Consider the following 17911-nt stretch of genomic DNA (forward strand, 5'->3'; position numbering starts at 1 on the left):
GAGAGAGTCAATCAACAGCCTGTTCCGCCGCTCAGACTAGGCATGTGGTGGTACGTGCATCATACAGAGACAAGCCTGCTTTCTGCAACCTTCCTGCCCCCAACAACTCGCCTCAGCAATTTCCAAAATCAAATCCACTTGCCAAGGGCCTCCTCTCCTGTTTGAACTTCGCCAAGATCCGACAGCTGTGCCTGGCTATCCTCCTCCGGGGTAGAAAAGAGCTCCTGGCTGCATGCATGTCTGACCTCTGAGTCATCCGCTGCCTCTGAGTCCCCTCCCCCTCCACATCCTCATCCAAGATTTCCTCCTCCTGGCTCGATTCACTCTCGACTAGCATGCGAGCCACCAAAGTATCCACAGTGATCTTCACAGTGGAGGTGGGGTCACCACCGAGTATTGCGTCCAGCTCTTTGTAGAACTGGCAGCATATGGGCGCAGCACTGGAGCGATGGTTTGCCTCCCCTGCCTTGTGGTAGGCATACCGCAGCTCCTTCACTTTGACCCTGCGCTGCAGTGTGTCCCGGACATGGCCCCTTTCTGTTATGCATCGTGAAATCTGTCCATAGGTATCATAATTTCTATGGCTGGAGCTCAGCTGGGACTGGACAGTCTTCTCTCCCTAAACACTGATGAGGTCCAGCAGCTTGGAATTTCTCCAAGTGAGGGATTGCTTAGTGCGTGGAGCAGACATGGCCACCTGGAAAGATGCGCTGAGACCACTGCATGCATCACCGAGCAAACAGGAAGCAGACTTTCAGAATTCCAAAGGAGTTTATGGGGTGGGGATGACCGTTGGTCACCTGAGGGCAGAGCAGTAGAGGTCAAACTGATTACTGGAGAGGCGGGAACAGGCATTGTGGGACATCTCCCAGAGGGCAATCACAGCACTGTAATCAACCAGGGTGTCTATACTGGCATCGCAGCGCTGTACTCCCACTGCAGAAAGCTGTATGCCTCTTGTCGGGGTGGGTTTTTTTTACAGCGCTGCAACTGAACGATTTCTGTACACTAAGTGGCTTGGCAGTTTGTACGCCTCAGGAGTTACAATGCAGAAAGCTGCTTTACTGTGCAGAAACTTGCCAGTGTAGACCGGGCCTAACGCTTTGATCTAGGCCAGGGAATAAAAGCTCTTTAAATAGACTGTATTTTAATCAAGTGTTGTTCAACAAGGAACAAAGGTCACACTGAAGTGCTTTATGTTCTTGATAAGCAGTCTTTTGCCAACCTAGGTATTTTGAATATCATGAAATGTTGACTGTAGTGAGTATTATGCCAGAGATGGGATAGTGATATTTTTTTCTAAGTGCTGAGCTTGATTTATAATTGCCTATATCCTGACGAGAAATTAAAAAAAAAAAGCAATGTTGTACCCTGAGGCTCCCATCATGCCAAGTTAAAACAATTTGAAAAACCCCTTAATACCTGTGAAGATGCAGCTTAACACCTCTTTTGTTTTGTGAGCTTGAAAAGATAGGACAGGTTTCAGAGTAGCAACCGTGTTAGTCTGTATTCGCAAAAAGAAAAGGAGTACTTGTGGGACCTTAGAGACTAACAAATTTATTTGAGCATAAGCTTTCGTGAGCTACAGATGAAGTTGTCTTCAAAGGTGTTAAGGGAGCTGTCCTGTCACATTAAGGTAACTTAACTGAAAACTTAAAAACCCACCCCACCCCCACAAACAACTAAGCCAAATGTGCTTTTATGCTAAGGCCTTCTCTACACTGGGTTTTCCGTGTGTGGTTTTTTAAATTTATTTATTTTTATAGTCACTGATATACCTGTATTGGTGCAAACTATGACTTGCATTGGTTTGAAACCTATGTATGCTGCTGTGGTGCAAGTCATGGTTTGCATTACTACAACCACAGTGTTGGCTAAAATTTGTAGTATAGACAAGTCATGAGAAAGGGAGAGAAGGAGAAGATGGCAGAAATAGAGAAACTTCTCAAATCTAAAAATGGACGTATTCCAAGATTTTCCTATATAACTAGGTTGTAGGCCAACCTGTAGATTTGATTGGCTATCAGTTACTTCATTCTGTCTGAATTTTCTGATAAACAATGCTTTATTTGCATGTCTATCTCTTTTGCTGATACCTACTGTAGTTATTTCTCAAAAGCAAGGAAAATGATTTCTCATGAGAGCCAGAAGGACTAAGAAGCAAAAAGTACTGGTACCTGATTTGTGTTTCTTGCTTAAAGGTGAGTGCCAAAGGGTACATAATCCCTGGAAGGTGCTGCCAAGGTGTTGTTTGTACTTAGCAAGGGGCACAGGAAATGCCTGGTTATGTCAAGGAGTGACAGGAATAAGAATTTAGACATTATAGCAGGCGGAGAAAAAGAGTTGAGAAGTAAACGTACATACAGTTTAGCATCATGTGTTTATCAAAATTGCGATAGTAGACTGCACTACTCTGTCTTTATGATTATGGTGATATGTCTTACAGCTGGCACAAATTATTTTCTTAAGTAACTTTCTGAAACTACTAAAAGTAGCAGCACAGTTCAAGAGACTTCTCCTTGGAGGTAAAACATGTCACGGTGAATTTGAATTTTTTCAGAACTAAATTAGAATTCACCTAGTACTTTTGGTCCATAGAACTCAAGAAATGTAAGAAGGTGGTGGTATTCCCATTTTATATGGGGAAACTGAGACACAATGAGTTAAGTGAGTTGTCCAGGATTATACAACAAGTCACAGGCAGAGCAGGAAAGAGAGCTCAGGTCTCCTGCCTCATGTTGTTGAGTAACCATTGGACCATCCTGCTTAGCACCTTTAGGCCTGGAGTCAGTGATGGGTGAGTGAGTGGGGGAAACTTGTGGGCTGTATGACTAATCTCTCCATTTGCAACCTGCTGATGTTGGTAGAAAATTGCTGACTCATGTCTCCTTTCGTACTGTTCTAAAACTGTATGAACAGCTTTCTTCTGGACACCCACCTATGCAATTTACAGACCAATGTTCTTCCACTATATGTCACCAGGCATAACACAGTAGTGAGCACTAGAAGAAAGGAGGCTAATTACTTTGGGGTGTCAGTCTGATCAATTTGTTTTGATTTTTTCACCTGGGTGTTCTGCAGTAAATCTTATTGTTTTGGTTTTAGTGTTTTTTGTTATTCAAGTACACACGTGTGAGCCTATTGAAGTATACTTGGTCATAAATATAGGTATATCTACATTGCAATTAGATGCCTGTGGCTGGCCCATGCCAGCTGATTCAGGCTCCCAGGCTACGGAACTCTGTGTAGACTTACGGGCTTGGTCTGGAGCCCAGCTTTAGGACCCTGTGAGGTGGGAGGGTCCCAGAGCTCGGACTGAGCCCAGAAGTCTACACTGCAGTGAAACAGCCCTATAGCCCAAGCGAGCCCCGCGAGTCTGTGTCTCTTGTCACGGGCCAGCCATGGTTTTTTAATGTTAGTGAAGTGATGTGAGCTGTGGTGCAGAGTAAAATTCTTTCCTCATATCTGCATGATGCCTCTTAGTCATATAGTCTGTTTTCTCATAAAGATATGCGATTCCTATTGATGTGAGTGTGTAGATAGAAAGGACAACTTTGCCTTTAATCTTCTAGAATTTCATTTAGGGGAAAGGTTCTCTCAACTTAATGTCACTCTAGTGAGTCAATATTTTTAAAGATCAAATAGATATCAGTCATTTGGGAAGGCAAAATTAGTTACGATTAAAAATATTATATAATCAAAAAATTAGTGTTTCAGATTCACCTTGGTAGCACCAAGAGACAATTATCTTGTGACAACATTGTGACGTTCCCCTGGTGTGATCTGGACTAGTGATCTGCTAGGTCACTCCAGTCCTCGACTCTGGGAGCCAGCCTTACCCTGCTTCGCTGTAAGAACCCCCACTCCCGGGCTGTTCACGCACAGCTTCTAGCATGTAAGCTGCTCCAAGAATATGAGTGAGCACTTTTGGCTGGCTGCTTCTTGGATTGTGCAACTGAATAACACTAGCCAATATCTCTGGTCCCAGACACAACCCTAGGAACCTCTGTCTTGCAGTTTCCAGTTATGCCTGCTGGATGCTACAAGCTTATATGAGTTCATCAGTTTAACAAAGAAATTGATATGCACCAGGCTTGTTATCCCAAGGGGAGTCTTTGACATGGTTCAAACCAAACACTGCTTCAGGTAGAATAAACAAACAAATTTATTAACGACAAAAGATAGATTTTAAATGATTACAAGTCAAAGCACAAGTAGTCAGATTTGGTCAAATGAAATAAAAGCAAAACGCATTTTAAGCTGATCTTAACACTTTTAGTGCCCTTACAAACTTAGATGCTTCTCTCCACAGGCTGGCTGATTGCCCTTCACCCAGGCTCTCCCCTTTGATCAATGCTTCAGTCACTTGGTGGTGGTGTCTGTAGATGGAGGTGGAAGAGGAGAGCAAGCATGGCAAACATCTCTCCCTTTTATCATGTCTTTATTCCCTCTTGGCTCTGCCGCCCCTTCTCCCCCCCCCCCCCCCACTTTCAGGGTCTGATGCGCATTACTTCATTGTAGTCCCAAACTGACCAAGGGAAGGGGGTGACTCACTGAAGAGTCCAACAGGTCCTGTGTTTCTGTGGGCTGGGCTGCGTTTGTCCCATACATGCCCTGTTGAGGTATAAACTGCCCCTCTGTTCCTGTAGAGTTTTGCCTGGGCTTGTTTTAAGCCATGAGGACACATTTTCAGCCTCATAACTATATACGTGAAATTACAACCTCTAACGTTACTATAACAACAATGCTCAGTGCATCATGAGTCTTCCGAAGACACCCGACATGACAAACTTTGCATTGGATACCACATAATCATATTATAAGGATGAACGTGGGGGTGCAGGGTGTTCCCCAGAGGTAGAATGTCATACATTTTATCCTAATGACAACTTTTAAAGTTGTACCTAATAATATACAATAAAGGAGAAAAAATGTATATTCAATTTACTACTTTATAGATAATTTAAAATGTGCTCACTTGCTTCTAATTATATATTGACAGGTTTTGCCCATCTTCATAGCTGACAGATTAACCCCTGAAAACTATGATGTTGAGATGAAATATCTGTAAATGAAAGCAATATTAGGAGGACTGCCAAAAATTGAAGGGGCTGTTGTTAAAATGGAAGTTAGGAGAGAGAGTGACATTATAAAGGGAAAGCTTCCTCATAAGTGTGTTGTGGTACTGGCTGATTTAGAAGACAACTTTCTATAGAACTACAACGGCGTTAAAAGTGCTGATCATAAGACTGTCTTTGACACTGTAATGATATTGGTATATGAAAACATACTGCTGAAGTTGATGCATGTTGTAATCAGTTTTGTTTTTGTTTTTTCTTTGCATACGTAGGCATTTCAGTAGGACTATGGAGGAACTAGTTCATGATCTGGTCTCAGCACTGGAAGAAAGTTCAGAGCAAGCCAGAGGAGGTTTTGCTGATACTGGTGATCACTCTCGCAGCGTGTCTTGTCTTCTAAAACGCCAGGCAAGAAAAAGGAGAGGACGAAAAAGACGTTCATTTACCACTCATCATCCTTGGGAGACTAGTCACTGTTTAAGTGAAGGTTCTGATTCCAGTCTAGAAGAACCAAGCAAGGACTATAGAGAGAATCATACTACTAATAAGAAAGACCACAGTGACTCTGATGATCAGTTGTTGGTTGCTAAACGCAGGCCTTCTTCAAATTTAAATAACATTAGAGGCAAAAGACCTCTGTGGCATGAGTCTGATTTGGCTCTTGACAATTTAGGAAACAGGACACTGCGTAGGAGAAGAAAGGTGAAACGCATGGCAATAGATCCACCATCAGAAGTCACGAATACACTAACGTTGACCCAACAACAGGATAACAGCAGAGATCAAGAAATGGATAATGATAATAGATCTTACCAATATCAAGAATTTGCCAAGAGCAAAGTGAAAAAAAGAAAACTAGCTACAACTAGACAAGGACCAGAAATCTTGGATGAAGGTGTGGTTATAGAGAGTGAAGAAACGAACCAGGCAAATAAGGACAAAATGGAGTATGAGGAGCAAAAGGGTTCAGATGAGAACATGAGTGACAGGTGATCGATTATTTTTTCTTTGTCTATCAACTGAAACAAAATTCTTATATTGCTACTGTAGGGGTGTAGGTATTGACAAGTCTTGTTTTCTTTATTCCAGAATTAAAATGCAGTCAATAGCAGTATGTTTTAAGCAGTTAAAGTTAGGGGTCTTTCGTGATCCAGTAATACTAGAATACTGCTACTTTAAACGTATTGTAGAATGTTAAATTATAGCAATTCAGAGGAAATCTGATGGATGGCCAAAAAAGGAGCAAAGGAAACAATTACTTGAAGAGAATTTGTACTAATTGTTTCAATATTAAGACCAAGAAAACAGGAATTTTAAAATGACTTAAATGTTAAGTTATTGTATTATGCATGGTATTTGAACTAGCACTTAATCACACACAAGGTAATTAAATAGCTTAAGTTTTCCAACTTCTAGACGCTGGTGCTTTGGTTGTTGCTGGTATTCATCAGAAGATTATCAGTACAGTATGTGGATACACCCACTAGACAGTCTGTGTGTCATTGGCATAAAAAGTCTGTAGGTTGCCAAGAATGCACATCACTTACAAAATGCAAAAAACAATTTATAGTTCAGAAACACCTGAGCTTGCCATTAGAAAAATGGGATAATGATGACCCTTTGGCAGTATGCTTCATCAAACTATTCCAGACAGCAGGCATACCACAAAAGTAATTGTTTCCAAAGTACTATTTTGACAACACAGTAAGGTGTCATTTTCCACCACACACAAGTGATGTTACCTACAGGGTCTGGTTTCAGAGTAGCAGAGTTCAGAGTAGTTACCTACAGGGTCTGATGATCCTGATCATGTTTATCCAGTGTGTTTGGTTCTGAATGCAGAACTGTGAGCAGGCAACTCCTATTTAAGACACAAATTCTGGCAATCCACGAAAGCTTATGCTCAAATAAATTTGTTCGTCTCTAAGGTGCCACAAGTACTCCTTTTCTTTTTTAGACAACAACAGTGTTCCTCATTTGTTGTAGGAGTCTTATCTATAAACTGCATTGAATCTTTTGCTTTTTGGTAATAGTTTAGGTGTGCTGTAGTGATGGCATGCATAGGTTCTTGGCTAGGGCAAGAAGAGAGATCACTTATTCAGTAGCATAACAGTACTGGTAAGTGACTGATTCTAATTACTCAATCAATAATAAGGGGGATAGTATTTATAGAAATTGCTTTTTGTACTTTCCGTCAGTTTTCTGAGAACTGGAGGCAGTTTTTAAATCACAACAGGAATCCTGAATCACCTTGCCACTGAAAAGAAACTGAATTTCATAGTGTCTTCACACTTGTATTGGACCAGAAGTAGGTCTTGTTGGGGCCTTTGTGTCTGGAACGCTTTCAGATTCCGTCATGTTTGTCCTGTACTCTTGTAAATTTTTTTGTTAAATTTTAACACTTTTAAAAATGTCTTGTGCCAGAGGCGGGTAAAAATACTTCAATGCAAAACTCATGTATCCAGCGTTTGGGTGGAGGGAGCCAACGTCGGGGGAAAATCCTCCAAACACCGAAAAAAGGGCAGCTTACAGATTTTAAGTAAAAAATGACTATCACTTATGGATTCCACTTGTCGTCTATTCTTGTGCTTCAAGGGGACACTATCAGTTTAAAAAACATGCTCCTTTCTGGAAATACTTCACTTAGTAATACTGTAACAGCTAAGGTCATTATCGTTTCAGAGAAAACTCTGTTTTCCGTTTGTTGTCGTTTGCCAGCACTTTACAGTCATTTTTGCAATTTTCACCTGTTTGTGTGTCTTTAACACAGCAACAGGGGAAAGGGGAACTTTTTTTTTTTTAAAGATGAACATGTGACTGCAAAACCACAAAATCTGACAAGGAGATTCAGAGGCATATGGAGTACTCGAACTGCTTTTAACTCTAATTTTCAATTGGCTAGACTTCAACTTGATGGTGTCCATTGAATGCATTACTACTATCTGATTCTATCACTTTATCCCACTAGAGGAACAAGAAACATGCTAACAAGCCTCTGAAACTATCGTGTTCTGAAAGCATTGGCAGAGATGAAAAATGTCTTCCTAAAAGTGTGTGCTAGACACAAAGAGGTAAATTACTGAAAACATCTAGTAAGATCCATGACTTCAGTAATACTGCTGAGTCACATTTGAACTGTAGAATCCAGAGTCATCAGGTCCGTCATGCCAATTTTCATTTGTCCACATTGAAGGCTTTGTTTTTTGGATGATTTTGCTGTGTGTATATTTCAATGGGACACATCTTCCACATTTACAATTATCCCAGCAGTAGTCCTTGTGCCTATAGTATGATGCCCCAAGAAGGCAGGGGCTTCATTGTGTTATGCTAAAAATCTACGTCTATTGAGCATGCTCTGCAGAAGTCTTCAAATGCTTAAAGCTTTTGTTGTATGGCAACACTCTATATAAATTGATCAAGAACAAATGCCTCAGTAAAGATTACTTAAGTACCAAAGTTCAAATTGCAAACTTAAAGGGAAGAGATGAGTATGGCTCTCTTAAGGTTTGTCCATAAGAGCAGTTTAGTTCATGGCAAGATGGGGTATAAATCTACCTTGCAGTAAACATCTGTATGGACCCTGCTGCTGATCTTCAAAATGATCAATCACAGCTTGAATCTTGAAATACTATAAAGCAAATCTTAGTGTCTTCTTTCTGCAAAGAATCCCATCGTCACTTTAATTCCACCATAGACAGTTTTGTATATTTTGCAATTCTAAATGTCCCACAACTTTACATCACGTTTCTTTTTTAGAATTAACCATTTGGTTGAAGCTTTCAACCTATCTAAAAGTATTTCCTTAATGCATTTTAATCTATTCCCTTTTCAAAGTGGGTGGATCAAAGCTTTCTATGTATGGAACTTTTAGTGTGTGGCAGCAGAATCTACATGGATGCTTAGTGGGCTGCAGGATAGTACTGGATTAGACTTGTACCTCAGCTTGCCATGAACTCGGTAAATGTTTGTATACGCAAACCCTTATAAAATGGGAACTTGTGTGTGTGGTGGGAAAGAAGAATAGATTTTTTTTTTGTCTTATTTCCCAAAATTCAAATGGCTGAAAGGATTCCTGAACTCTTTGTTTTTTCTTTTCTTTTTTTTTAAGGAAATACTTTTAGATTGGAAACTTCAATCAAAAAGTTATTTTTTAAATAAAGATGTGTGATGTAAAGTTGTAGGACATTTATAATTGTAGAAGTATGCAGAACTGTCTGATGGAATTAAGTGAGGAGGGGATATTTTGTAGAAAGAAGGCACTAGGATTTGCTTAGCTTTATAGCATTTCAAGGTTTAAGCTCTGCTTGATCACTTTTATAGCTCATAGGATTTGCCATATTTGTATTTAGGACCATTATTTTTAGTTAAGTACTTAAGTCTCTTACTGTACTGGGATAAAAGAAATGTGTAAGTGCTGCTTATACAGTAAGAAGTCACTATATACAGTAGAAGACACAGCAGAGTTTTAGAACACATCTTTAAGAAATATGACAGCTGCACATGTTAGCAAGTCACTGCTGCTTGGCTATCTACATCAGACCCAATTTCAAGCCCCGTTTGAGCGCCTTTTAAAGGAAGATATAAAAACAATTAACCATATAATTAGTTCTAGAAGCTGAAATCAGATATTGCCCAAACATAAAACTAATTCTGGTTTCAATTTTTGAGAGAGAAATTGGGAAAACTAAATTTCAATTTTTTTTTCCAGCAAGCGAATTCATGTCTAAACCAAAAAGCAATTAAAACAGCTAATTTAGGAGTAAGGTTTAGAGCTAACTTTTAAGAATGGGTGTTGGGAATAAAACCAAAAATGAAATATATATTTTTAAAAATAAGTTGGTGTCTAGGTTGAAATATATAAAATGAAGTGGATTTTGCTTCATATTGAAGACAAGCTATATAATATAGGAAAAATACTTAAGGTGTTTAATTTTCCTTAATGTAACGTACATAAAAGCATACTATATTGAAAATTAATTTGAAATGCACACCTTTTTCTTGAATTCATGTCTTTCGGTGAACTGGCATTTTTTTAAAAAAAAAATTAATCCTGTAAAAAATATATAAGATATATAGTATTGTGAGAATAAAGTTCCCTGAAAAACATAGAAGCATTTCTCTACTTAACCTCTACCCTGGACAAAAACTCAGTGTCATGGTCTGTGCTATAGTTTAAGCACAGGAGGCTGGTTTAATATTTAGACACATGTTTAATTTACAATAATGTGAGATGCTTGTGTACAACCAAGGGAGAACAAAACACTTTACCCTCCTCCATGATCTCTAATTTTATATATAGGAGTAGATGTGTGTGTATACTGTGCATCCATCTTATAGACCGACGTCTTGCTTAAGGCCACACCAGAAGTTACAGAAAAGTAAATTATAACCTGCATTTTCTGTCTTTTGCTGTTATCATATTGATCATATTCATTTTTCTCAGGGTGACCTTTACTTTGATTTAATGGATTGTCATTATTGCAAACTTTTCTTTCTTACCAAGTAATATAGTTGTAGTGAATCCTTAAGCAATGTATTGTACAGAATATTTGCAAATGTTAAGAACAGTAGTTCCTTCTTCAGACTCTTGTATTGCATATTGCATGTGTTGGAAGAAAGGCTTAGACTGCTTTTGTTTTGAGATTCCCCCCCCCCCCCATTTTATTGAGCAGTGGTGTTCTGGGATCAAGCTGAACTATATAGCGTAAGAGGAGCAGTGAACATTTGATGGAAGCAGATGATAAAATGCATCAATTGTGTCAGCTCTTGTTGCAGTCACATCTGGCTTACTGTCAGGGTCCCATTAGATTCCTGTAGTTTTAGTGACAAAAATAATATGTTCTGTAGTTAATGGAACTAGGTTATTTGCAGTTTAATTAAAAACAAAATCTTATTTTCTTTCTTTTGTCAGGCTCAAGTTCTATCTGAAAACAGCCTCCTCTCTAAAATTTTACAACTGAGAGATCAATTGTTCTTTTGATCTGTTTCTTTCTTTTCTTTATTACAGTGAATCTAGCGGCCTGAGCAGCAGTGATGCTGGTTTGTTTACCAATGATGAGGGAAGACAAGGTACTGAAACATTTTTTTTTTTTTCCAAACTGCATCAGTTAAAATTCGGTAATCATTAAGAGTTATTTCATAGGTTGGTGAAATTGCTTTAACAGACGGCCTAGTGAGCTGAGGTATAGCTTTTTTTCCAGCTTCTTAAATGTTATGGAAAGGTGCCCTGTCTCAATGACCTTAAGTAATTAAATTCCTTGATTATCTCAAAAGGCTAGTATGTGAAGCTTATAATTTTAGGGAAGATTGTGTTTTGAGACTGGTATTGAGTACATCTTGTATACCTCAATCTCTTCAGTATTCTATCTGACAAGTTCACAAGAGACTGGTAGCCCTTCCCACATTTATCTAGAATGCCTTAAAAAACCAGGGCTGGATATAGTGATAATAGTTCTCTAAACAAAGACTAAGTGTTTGTTGAAAACATCGGAAAGCAATGATCAGTTCATATAATTATTTTCTTGGGGGCGTTATTGGTCAATAGGTAGTAATTTTTTTCAGTGTTGTCGCATTACTTTTTTCAGTCCACAGCCATTCAGTTTTTTCATTTTTGATCCTTTCCAACAATAACTTTAATTGAGTTGCAGAGGATTATAAGTATACATTTTGCAGGCTTGACCTCTATTTCAAGAACTGTATTTTTTTCTTAGTTCCCATTTCATATTGGATCCTGATATTTATCAGTTATTTGTGTCTATTTTGTGAGGGTTTCTAGTGGAAAGTATTGGTTCCAAAATAGCATTCTTAGAAGATAGTGAGATTAATTGATGCTCTGTGTAGGAAAGATAATGTCACAACAGATCATCACCATTTTTAATCTCTCAATTTTTGGACTGGTTATTTCAAGGCCTTATCCAAAACTTATTGAAGCCAATAGGGAACTTCTCATTTACTTCAGTGGGCTTTGAATCAGGTTAACTGACTTTTAGATCTAGAGAATGATCTTGTTTTCATTAAAACTCTTAATTGGAAGCAGTATCTGGCCCCTGTTGGTACATGCCTTTTAAGTTCACTTGAATTTGCTTTATTAGCAATATTTTCTATTACTTAGCACCATAGCTACTGTATCTTCTGTCGCTTGCTTTCTTGTAAAAAATCAGTCCCAAATTGATTTCTTAAGTTTCCAAATTAGACAATTAAAATGTCACTTGTATAAAGTGGAACTATGAAATATATTCCCTTATTTGTATTACCATAATACATAGGAGCCCTAATCACGGACCAGGACCTCATTCTGCTAGGCACCGTGCAAACAGATGCTACTTGTCCAAAAGAACTTACAGCAGGGTTGCCAGGTGTCCAGTTTTCCGCCAGAACATCCGGTAGAAAAGGGACCCTGATGGCTCCAGTCAGCACCACTGACTGGGCCATTAAAAGTCCAGTGGATGGTGCAGCGGGGTAAAGCAGACTCCCTGCCTGCTCTGACTCAATGCAGCTCCCGGACGCAGCTGGCATGTCCCTGCGGCCCCTAGGCGCAGGTGTGATCAGGAAAGCTCTGTGCGCTGCCCCGAGCACCGGCTTCGCAGCTTCCATTGTCCTGGAATCACGGCCAATGGGAGTTGCAGGGGCAGCACCTCCTGGTGTGGGCAGTGTGCGCCACGCAGAGCCACCTGGCTGCCCCTGCGCCTAGGAATCGGACATGTCGGCTGCTTCCAGAAGCCACTCAGAGCCAGGGCAGGCAGAGAGCCTGCCTTAGCCCTGCTGCGCTGCTAACTGGGAGCCACCTCAGGTAAGCACTGCCAAGCTGGAGCCCGAACCCGCACCCCAACCCCCTGCCCTGGATTGGAATCCCCTCCCACACCCTAACTCCCTCCCAGAGCCCAGCCCCCTCCCGCACTCCTACCCCAGCCCTGAGTCCCTTCCTGCACCCAAACTCCCTCCTGGATCCCAAAACTCTTATCCCCAGCCCCACCCCAGAGCCCACACCCCCAGCAGGAGCCCGAATTCCCTCCCGCACCCCAACCACTAGATCAGAGCCCCCTCCCTCAATCCAAAGCCCTCCCCCAGACCAGTGAATGTGAGTGAGGGTGGGGGTGAGCGAGTGACTGAGGGAGGGGGAATGGAGTGAGTGGGGGCAGGGCCTTGGGGAGGGGCGGGAGTGTTCGGTTTAGTGCAATTAGAAAGTTGGCAACCTTAGCTTACAGTGTATAAAACAAGATACAACAGATGGGTACAGATTGATGGAAGAATACAAATAAGCAATGAGACAATATTGGTCAGCATAATAGACAGTGGTGTGAGCACACCAGTACCCTAACTGTTGTCAAGATTTTTACAGGCATCATGGAAAAGGATAGTTTCTTAAGGAGGGATTTGAAAGAGGACAATCGAGTAGTTTTGCATATGTTCATAGGCATCTCTTCCCAAGTGTAAGGGGCAGCATGAGAAAATGTAGAAAGCTGCTCCTTTGAAAACTTAAGAGGTGGGCGATGGAGGCATAATGGGTTGATCAAAAGTGGGAGATGACATTTGGATAGTGAATGAGATGTTAGGTAGGGTACGGATTTCTATCCAGTAGGATATGGCTGCCAGTAGGAAATGGAAAAGAGTACAAGCTGTGATATGGCTCCCTTCATAATGTAAAGGATTCACAGTTGCGACCATTAACCCAATCTTGAGCTTTGAGGTTGTTCTGCAGATGTTAATTCATAACATAATTACTATTAGAACATCTACTTTTGAAAAGACTGAAATAGAGGTTAATTTTACTCTCAAAAGTCTAACAGGCTAGTGATAAAAGTTCTTGTTTTGGTGACATTCAATAGTCTTCTAATATTGCCCAAACACGATTCTTTTAAAGATGACACTGATTATACTTGCACACAAACTCCTTAACACCTTCCCCCACCCCCAAAAACCCCAAACCCTACATTAAAAGAATATAAAGCTGAAAAATCAAGCACTAAAAAGTTAGGAAATGCCAAAATTAAGATTGCCTGTGCAACTCAAATTCAGTCTACTTGTGTGTATACATTACAAAATGCACAGTCTGTCTCTCAAAAGATCATCCACAATATCTTCTTATCTTGCTTTCAGAGGGCTGGATCATTTCATGTGACACTGCCTCTGAAACAGCCTTCTCTTATGGAGGCTTCTGCTTCTCTCTCACTCCTTGCCCTGGATCAGATGTGGGTATTAAGCTTCTCCTTTCCTGTTCCTGCTGCTTCAAACCTTGTCAAGGTTCCTTCCCCACTCTGACTCTAGGCTAAAGATGTGGGGACCTGCATGAAAACCTCCTAAGCTTATTTTTACCAGCTGAGGTTAAACCCAAGGTACAAACTTTTACCTTTTTGCCATTGGACTTTATTGCTGCCACCACCAAGCGTTTAACTGATATATAACAGGGAAAGAGCCTGCTTGGAAACTTCTTTCCCCCCAAAATCTTCCCTAAACTCTACACCCCCTTTCCTGGGGAAGGCTTGATAAAAATCCTCACCAATTTGCACAGGTGAACACACATCCAAACCCTTGGCTCTTAAGAACAATGAAAAAGCAATCAGGTTCTTAGAAGAAGAATTTTAATTGAAGGAAAAAAAAGTAAAAGATTCACCTCTGTAAAATCAGGATAAATACCTTACAGGGTAATCAGATTCAAAACATAAAGAATCCCTCTAGGCAAAACCTTAAGTTACAAAAAGACACAAAAACAGGAATATACATTCCATTCAGCACAGCTTATTTTCTCAGCCATTTAAACAAAACAGACTCTAATGCATATCTAGCTAGATTACTTACTAAGTTCTAAGACTCCATTCCTTTTCTGTTCCCGGAAAAAGCAGCACACAGACAGAGAGAACCTTTGTTTCTCCTCCCCCCCCCCCCCAGCTTTGAAAGTATCTTGTCTCCTCATTCATCATTTTGGTCAGGTGCCAGGTTATCCTAGCTTCTTAACCCTTTACAGGGCAAAGGGTTTTTCCTCTGGCCAGGAGGGATTTAAAGGTGTTTACCCTTCCCTTTATATTTATGACACAACCTCTCCTTCCTCCCCCTTCTTTCTCAGTCTTTGAACAGCTTTGCGTTTGACTCATCTCTCCCACTCTATTTTGTTGTCATCGGCTGTCCACCATACTCTTCCCTATCAGCCTTCCTCTCTGATTTGCCTCCTGGCTTTCTCTTCCTCTACTCACAATCTCCCACGCTCATCTTAAATTACTTTAGCTTCCATGTTGCTCACTCATCCAATCCCTTGCCCTCATGTCTTTATTCGATCTGGCTCAATTCTGCCTCTCACCAAAGAGGCTGTTCATTTGACATGGTCTTCACCAATCACTGCTCACTCTTCTAATTTTTGTTTTGATAAGTTTCTCCTATCTGACTGTCTGGCTGACTGAAACAGCGTCTGTTTCAGCATCATCCACCCCTTCTTTTTCTCTCACCCTGTAGCTTAGGCTTTCTGTAACTTTCCATTCATCAGTGTTGATGACTTCTCCTTTGCTCTCAGCCTTCCTCTCCCTGCCCTCTCTTCCCTTTCTGTTGATGTTGTAGTTCACTCTCTCCATACTTTATTCTCCTCCATCTTTGGCTCTTGTGCCCGTCTCTCCCATCACAATGTCTAACTTGCCAACCCCCAGCCCTGTCTCACCTCCAACATCTGCTTCCTCCACTCCTACTCTCTCAGTGCAGAGTGTGACAGAAATCCTGTGACCAGGCTGACTTCCTCCACTACAGATATGTTCTCTCGTCTTTAGTTCTGCCATCTTTTTTCCCAAACAACTCTACTTCTCCAATTTAATCAACCCCCATGCCTCTAATCCCAACTGCCTTTTTACCACATTTAATTTGCTCCTCAAACTCTCCTCTTCTCCTGCCTCAATTTCTCAATCCATAGAAGATCTCACTAATTTGTTCTAAGAGAAAACTGATAAAATTTGGCATGAACTCCCTTTGCCATCCTGCAGCTCTCACCTCCATGTCCCGTCACACACTCAGAAGTTTAACTGCTTTCCTCCTTTAGCCTTTCCACCTGCCCCAATAACCTCGTCCCATCCTCTGATCTTGCTCATGCCCACTCTTGTCCCAGCCTTACTTTTTTCCTTAACCTTTCACTCTTCTCTTGCTCTCTTCTCACAATATACGCATGCTTTAGTCTCTCCCATTTTATTAACTCCCTCCCCGCCCCCCCCTCCAAAAAAACCAAACAACCCCCTGGCTTCTCCAACTACCATCCTGTATTCCTTATACCTTTCATCTCTGAGCTCCTTGAACATGCTGTCTACAGTTACTGTCTGGAGTTTCTCTCTTCTTCTAATTCTATTTTAGAGCCGCTCTAATCCATCTTCCACTCTTTGAACTGTGCTACAACCCCTCTTGCCAAAGTCTCGAATGAGCTTTTCCTATCCAAGGCTTAGAACAGGTAGTTCATCCTCATTTTCCTTGACCTATCAGCTGCCTTTGACATGATCAACCATGCTGTTCCTGAAATCTTGTCCTCCTTTGTTTTTCATGACTCTGTCCTTTCCAGGTTCTCCTCCTACCTCACTATTCACTTTCTCAGTGTGTCATTCGGAGGATCCTCCTCCTCCTTCCTCTCCCCCAGCTTTCTATTGCAGTTCCATAGGACTCTGTCCTTAGTCACCTTCTGTTCTTCTTCTAAATCGTGGAATCTGTCTTTTTCTTTCAGACCCCCCCCCCCAACATGCTATAAAAACTCCACAGTCTGGCAGGGGGAGGGAGGGCTTCTGCCAGGGCTCAGGGCTTCAGCCCCATGGGGTGGCTTGCACCGGCTCAGGGCTTCCATACTGTCCTTGATCTGACAGTTTCAAAGTACTTTACAAACAAGAATGAACAAGAGCGTTATCTCCACACCATATTACCAAGACACAAGCAACACCTGCATAAGTGCCTCCTGGATCGAAGCCTTAAGGTCTAAAATATCTGGAGTTTCATTTGGATAAAAATAGGATCTCAGTAATTGTGACTAGTCAAATGAAAAGGAAACGTTTGTATTTTTGGAGTCTGTGTATTTAGGGCATGCAGTGTATACAGTCCTTAGGCATGCAAATAGTATTTTTGTGAGTAAGATTTACAGTATGGGAACACTATTTAAACAGAAATTAAAAGATACTGTGCCAAACGTCAAATCCCTGCAAGCTGCATGGAAACTTGACATCATAATAGAGACTCAACTTAAATATATACCCCAAATTAAAAAACATATTAAGAGAACCAAAGAAGTGCCACTGTGAATAAACAACTAAGTAAAAGAAGCAGTGAGAGGCAAAAAGGCATTCTTTAACAAGTGGAAGTTAAATCCTAGTGAGGAAAATAGAAAGGAGCATAAACTCTGGCAAGTGAAGTGTAAAAATATAGTTAGGAAGGCCAAAAAAGAATTTGAAAAACAGCTAGCCAAAGACCCAAAAATAATAGCAGACTTTTTTTTTTTTTAAGTACATGGGAAGCAGGAAGCCTGCTAAACAACCAATGGGCCACTGAACGATGCAGATGCTAAAGGAGCACTCAAAGACGATAAGGCCATTGCGGAGAAACTGAATGAATTCTTTGCATCAGTTTTCATGGCTGAGGATATGAGGGAGATTCCCAAACCTGAGACATTCCCAGTCTGAGGAACTGTCCCAGATTGAGGTGTCATTAGAGGAGGTTTGAAACAAATTGGGGCTTTCAAGCGATTAAAAAAATTAATCATGTGATTAATCGCACTATTAAACAACAATAGAATACCATTTATTTAAATATTTTGGATGTTTTCTACTTTTTCAAATATATTGATTTCAATTACAACATAGAATACAAAGTGCACAGTGCTCACTTTATAT

At 40.6% G+C, this 17911-nt stretch overlaps 1 protein-coding gene across 4 annotated transcripts in view; it reads left to right on the forward strand.

Moving 5' to 3' along the window:
- GPATCH2 (G-patch domain containing 2) overlaps nucleotides 1-17911 on the forward strand; it is a 181587-nt gene that overhangs the window by 9118 nt on the left and 154558 nt on the right. For all 4 annotated transcript variants that reach the window (XR_006280242.1, XM_038396695.2, XM_043511747.1 and 1 more), the window contains exons 2-3: nucleotides 5351-6067; nucleotides 11086-11147. Coding sequence is in view for 3 of the 4 variants with exons in the window: in XM_038396695.2 (XP_038252623.1) it covers nucleotides 5351-6067; nucleotides 11086-11147 (779 nt within the window). In the remaining variant the exon portion in view is untranslated. The remainder of the gene's footprint in view (nucleotides 1-5350; nucleotides 6068-11085; nucleotides 11148-17911) is intronic.

Source organism: Dermochelys coriacea, chromosome 3, assembly GCF_009764565.3.
Source record: "Dermochelys coriacea isolate rDerCor1 chromosome 3, rDerCor1.pri.v4, whole genome shotgun sequence".
In the NCBI taxonomy this organism is placed as follows: Eukaryota; Metazoa; Chordata; order Testudines; family Dermochelyidae; genus Dermochelys; species Dermochelys coriacea.